At 42.2% G+C, this 5821-nt stretch overlaps 1 protein-coding gene across 1 annotated transcript; it reads left to right on the top strand.

The window, feature by feature from the left end:
- The first annotated feature begins 1169 nt into the window (after window positions 1-1169).
- On the top strand, window positions 1170-3831 carry lmo2 (LIM domain only 2 (rhombotin-like 1)). The gene is made up of 3 exons (XM_024000804.2): window positions 1170-2421; window positions 2958-3173; window positions 3433-3831. The coding sequence occupies exons 1-3, from the start codon at window positions 2381-2383 to the stop codon at window positions 3656-3658; spliced, it is 483 nt and encodes a 160-aa protein (XP_023856572.2). The 5' UTR covers window positions 1170-2380; the 3' UTR covers window positions 3659-3831.
- Window positions 3832-5821: the final 1990 nt, after the last annotated feature.

Below are 5821 nucleotides of genomic sequence, written 5' to 3' on the forward strand. Positions count from 1 at the left end.
AAGTTAATAGGAGCAACATGTAAAGTTCATAGGAGCAATGTAATTAATAGGAGCAACATGTAAAGTTAATAGGAGCAACATGTAAAGTTATAGGAGCAACATGTGAAGTTCATAGGAGCAACATGTAAAGTTAATAGGAGCAACATGTAAAGTTAATAGGAGCAACATGTAAAGTTAATAGGAGCACATGTGAAGTTATAGGAACATGTAAAGTTCATAGGAGCAACATGTAAAGTTAATAGGAGCACATCAAATTGGGTTTTGGGGTTTCAAATAAATCTTCATTCTGAGCAGATATTTAACCGTAAAAAAAAAAAAAAGTAGTCTCATAAAAAACCTGAGGTAGATTTGACCGTATATTCCATTACCAAAGTTTGCATCTGCACAGTTCTTCCACTTAATTCGTTTTTGGACACTTTTCTGAGAAAATTGTTAAAGTAGTCGTTCTAGAACTAATTAGCCTCTTAAGATTCCTGTCAAATGTTTTGGTTGGTGTTCTAGAACTCATTAACTGTGATTTGTGTTCTGTGCTGTGATCATGTAACTCAGAATAGTACTCTCTCTGTCTCTCAAAGCTGTTCTGTATTTGATCTCCACTAGGTATAGTGGAGCTCCGGGCCCTTCTCAGCTCTGCTTCTGTCTCTGTGTGACCACTGGGCCTACACAACAAAACCCACAACACAACCTAACAGCCAGAATCTAGCCACAGGCTGTGATCACTACATTTACGAGCATCTGCCTGGGGAGGAGTACCACTCAGCCTAGCCTGAGTGCCAGCTTGAGTGGGCATGACAATGAGTGACCAATGAGTGGCATGATAGCAACAACAGAACTGGCACTCTTCATGCTGTATTCGGTCCACCCACCATCACAGTAGTGTAACGGTGGAAATTGGGGTGATATGAGTTGATTATTTAATGCCTGACAAGTGTGTGTATAAACCGGGTGTTGCAGTAGGCAAGGTGCTTTATCTCTCAGCTCAGTCCAACTGCTATGTGTGTCTCCCTCCCTCCCCGCCCGCCCGCCCTCCCTCCCTCCCTCCCTCTAACAGCCAGCCTTGCCTAGGACCCTGGCAGCAGATAAGAGGAAGGCTCCCTGAGGACGTTGGTTGAGGATGGGTGTAAGAACACAGATTATACAGAGAGAGATAGGGAGTCTTTCTGCTGGTTAAATAAACCTTTTTTCTTGGACATACGAGTTTTAGATCCCTTTTCAGACTGTAATGATATATATGCATGTCAACCAAGTCCAATGCTCCTATAATGCAAATGTTACTCCTCCAATGTGATATCATAAAACTGCTGGGGAAAAGCACTGTTCAAAAGAACACATACCATGGCACATTTCAACAAGCTTTTCAATAAAAGGCAATAGATGCACCATCGAGGCTCATGATAATCCTGGGGTTTCCCATCAGGGGCTGCTGCTGTACCCAGAGCAATGTATTTATGTTATGATTGCTCCTAATTTTATTTTGACTGTTGGGTAATTGACCTATTAGGAAGAAACAAACAATACATTAACAGGCACTAATAAGACTACCACACAGTGCAGTGAGAATGTTTCACACAAATAAACTAAAATGCTTCTATTTATCTCACTTTTGTTGCCATTTAGACATATAGACACCACTTGAACTCGAGACAACACTCGTGACCCCAAGTTCTGTCACGACTTACTTCTTCAATCATGCATGAAGGAGTTGTGCTCCGCGCTGGCTATCTGTCGCTTTAAGAGCGATTTCCCCCCATTGTCAAGTAGTCGTGAGCAGGAAGGGTGAAACGAAACCAGAGACCGAGCTAGGGGGCCGAGCTGGTATTTAAAAACACGACGCAGCCGCTCAATAACGGAACCGCGGTAATGTTCATTCTCAGGACAGAGCGCGTCAGGAGAAGAAGGGAATAGAAATACGAACTGAAGAGGAAGGGGAGACTCAGTCAAGCAACCTTTGATGATTTTAATTCTTCTAGGCTTTGAAGACATATACACAGTCGCAATGGAATAAAACAAAACATCCACTTATGAAAGACGAAGGCTACACCGAATTTCACCGCGGTTTCTCAATTGCCTGAGGAAATGTACAGAATAGCCTCCATCATTGAAAATGCGTCACATGTCAGGATGATCTTCGTTGGACATAGACTGCTGATGGAAATGATGTCATATAAAATGAAGGCAAATTCCGCGCGCAACTGACGTCTAGGGCTTCATTATATCAGAGCAGGTGCSGTGTGTGTGTCCCTGCGACATTTACCGTTATACGCGTGTTCTGAAGATTTAACTGTGAACGTGGCGTGGGCCTGCAAGTCTGATCACAGAGAAGAGAACCGGGATCTATAACAACTTGATGTCAACCTGAGAAATAAAACATACTGGGAAAATGTCATCTGCAATTGAAAGGAAGACGATGGAGGCTAACGAGTAAGTGACGTACTAGRAGGCTGTTTCCTTGAAATATAATAGAATAGGCTATAATAGAATCAAGGACCTTCAATGTTGACTTGATACTGCTGTAGAATGTCTTATTACGCAAATTACAATAGTTGCTTGGAAATAGGCAAACGCAATGGGCCAGTAGCAGTTTCCAAAAGTCTCTTCAGAGTTCAATTCAAAATCATGAAAGAACAAATTGAAGAAGGAAGCACCAATAAATGGGGAAAAGGATAATTATAAAGAACAATAGAAGTCTATTTAAAAGGCTGCTGAATGTCGTGACCTTTTGTCAGCACACATTTTGGTTGTATGAACAGGTCATGTGGATTATGTGCTGCACTCACTGGTAAATAAGTCGATGGCTCCCTCCTGTGGATTAAACTAATAATAATATGTGCATATTACATGGTAGAAGACACACGCACACACACACACACACACACACACACACACACACACACTTCTTATTATGTACTTCTATTCTTCTCTTTCCTCATCTGTCTCTCGTCCTTGTTCCCCGCTAGGGAGCCGGTGGACGAGGTGTTACAGATGCCCCCGTCCCTCCTGAACTGTGGGGGGTGCCAGCAGAGCATCGGGGACAGGTTCTTCCTGAAAGCCATTGAGAAGTACTGGCACGAGGACTGTCTGAGCTGTGACCTGTGTGGCTGCAGACTGGGAGAGGTGGGACGAAGACTCTACTACAAACTGGGACGCAAGCTCTGCCGCAGAGACTACCTCAGGTTAGACACTGTACAGTTGACATTTACCATATGCCCTCACCCCAAAAACAGAGTTAGATATTTTGATGTTGGGCTCCCCCATGTGTCAATAGGTCATTGAAATCCTTCCCATATGACGCTTACATATTAGTTATTGTAAATGTTTCTAAAATTCAAACAAATATGACAAAATACTCATTAGTCAATAGCATGTAAACTCTTTATGAATGGTTTATTAATGCTTATCCATTAATAAACCTTCATGTCCCCTCCCTCCCAGGCTGTTTGGACAGGACGGGCTGTGTGCTAGCTGTGAGAAGAGGATCAGAGCGTTTGAGATGACCATGCGTGTGAGGGACAAGGTCTACCACCTGGAGTGTTTTAAATGCGCGGCCTGCCAGAAACACTTCTGTGTCGGGGACCGTTACTTGCTCATCAACTCAGACATTGTGTGTGAGCAGGACATCTTTGAGTGGACCAAACTCAACAACAAACATGCGTTTTAGCTAGTTTCTAGGAACCCTCTAAGAAAATTCTGACAAACTACTCCCAGAGACCCTCAAAAACATGGTGTAGAACACTCTAGAATTCATTCTACAACACTCTAGCATTCTACAACACTCCAGAGCACCTCAAAACATGGGTGTAGAACACTCTAGAACATTCTACAACACTCCAGGACACCTCAAAACATGGTGTAGACACTCTTTTAGAACCATTTTCTTCACACTCCAGAACACCTCAAAAACATGGGTGTAGAACACTTAGAACATTCTACAACACTCTAGAACACCTCAAAAACATGGGGAGAACACTCTGGAACATTGTAGAAGACCACAACGATGAGATGGTTTATTGTGATCGTGACCTCTCCATTTGGGATCAACAGCATGATAAAATATCTCAAGATGTACAGCAAGATAATCGATCTCAAACTTTTGGACAAAGGTCCGCCACATACGACGCCTCTCTTGTACCTCTCAAATCTGTTTAGATGTTTGAAGAGAGTTGTTTCACCATTGACCTGTACTGGAGGCAAAATGAACGCTCGATCCACCAGCGAAGGGAGAAATGTTTCATTATCTTGGGTTCCACCCTTTCAATGCAACAAAAAGGAAAACTGTTACCATGCAATAATCTATGTGCTCATTGCAGAAATGTCAATATTTCTTGCATCATACAGTGTAATAGAGATTTGTTCATTGAGCTAAATGATGAGCGGTGTCACTGGAATTTTTTGTWGTCCAACACTGTTATTTCACCTCTCTAGAGAAATATAAATATAAATTTTTTAATAAATTTAAATATAAATATTTGTTATGAATATATATAAAGTGTTCTGTACATTCGTAAAGTAAAAGTCTGTTTGGGGAGTCCGCATGTGCCCCCTAGTGGCCAAGGGGAAAGCTTTCAGTATTATATCAATAGGACTGAAAGAAGTTCAAAATGTTTATTTTTGTTTTGTTTTTGTAACTTTTGTTTTCTTTCAATATGGGTCAAAAACTTTTGGGATATTTGTTATTTATATCTGTTTAGTTAAACCCTCATTAAAATATGTTACATTTAGTAGACCACGGATCTTCTCTTTCAGAGGATACATCTCGTTGGATGGAGCAAAGATAAATAAAAAAAGTATAATAATTTTTTTATTTACACTACAAGACCAAAAGTATGTGGACACCTGCTATTCGAACATCTCATTCCAAAATCATGGGCATTAATATTCGCTGCTATAACAGCCTCCACTCTTCTGGGAAAGCTTTCCACTAGATATTGGAACATTGGAACATTGCTGGACTTGCTTCCATTCAGCCACAAGAGCATTAMTGWGGTCGGGCACTGATGTTGGGCGATTAGGCCTGGCTCGCAATCGACGTTCCAATTCATCCAAAGGTGTTCGATGGGGTTGAGGTCAGGGCTCTGTGCAGGGTAGTCAAGTTCTTCCACACCGATCTCGACAAACCATTTCTGTATAGACCTCGCTTTGTGCACAGGGGCATTGTCATACTGAAACAGGAAAGGGACTTCCCCAAACTGTTGCCACAAAGTTGGAAGCACAGAATCATCTAGAATGTCATTGTATGCTGTAGTGTTAAGATTTCCCTTCACTGGAACTAAGGGGCCTGAACCATGAAAAACAGCCCCAGACCATTATTCCTCCTCCACCAAACTTTACAGTTGGGACTATGCATTCGGGCAAGTAGCGTTCTCCTAGCAAACCCAGATTCATCCGTTGGACTGCCTGGTGCTGAAGCGTGATTCAGGGGTACCAAACTGTAGAGATATAGAACTTCCTGTAGGGGCAACACACTGTAGCTATATAGCACTTCCTGTAAGTACAACACACTGTAGCTATATAGCACTTCCTGTAGGGGCAACACACTGTAGCTATATAGCACTTCCTGTAGGGGCAACACACTGTAGCTATATAGCACAACTTCCTGTAAGTGCTACACAGCTGTAGCTATATAGCACTTCCTGTAGGGCGAACACACTGTAGAGATATAGCACTTCCTGTAGGGGCAACACACTGTAGCTATATAGCACTTCCTGTAGGGGCAACACACTGTAAGATATAGCACTTCCTGTAGGGCAACACACTGTAGCCAGTCTTACATATTGAGAGACAGTCTGCACGATCAGAAAGGGGGTGTCATGTTTGCCAGGAC

This window comes from Salvelinus sp. IW2-2015, linkage group LG14 (assembly GCF_002910315.2).
Source record: "Salvelinus sp. IW2-2015 linkage group LG14, ASM291031v2, whole genome shotgun sequence".
Taxonomy (NCBI): domain Eukaryota; kingdom Metazoa; phylum Chordata; class Actinopteri; order Salmoniformes; family Salmonidae; genus Salvelinus; species Salvelinus sp. IW2-2015.

Bases quoted from the DNA above. Each gene is read 5' to 3' on its own strand.
- lmo2 (XM_024000804.2), top strand. From the start codon at position 2,381: ATGTCATCTGCAATTGAAAGGAAGACGATGGAGGCTAACGA. The intron at 2,422-2,957 runs GTAAGTGACGTA...GTTCCCCGCTAG, and splicing joins AAGACGATGGAGGCTAACGA to GGAGCCGGTGGACGAGGTGT. The intron at 3,174-3,432 runs GTTAGACACTGT...CCTCCCTCCCAG, and splicing joins TGCCGCAGAGACTACCTCAG to GCTGTTTGGACAGGACGGGC.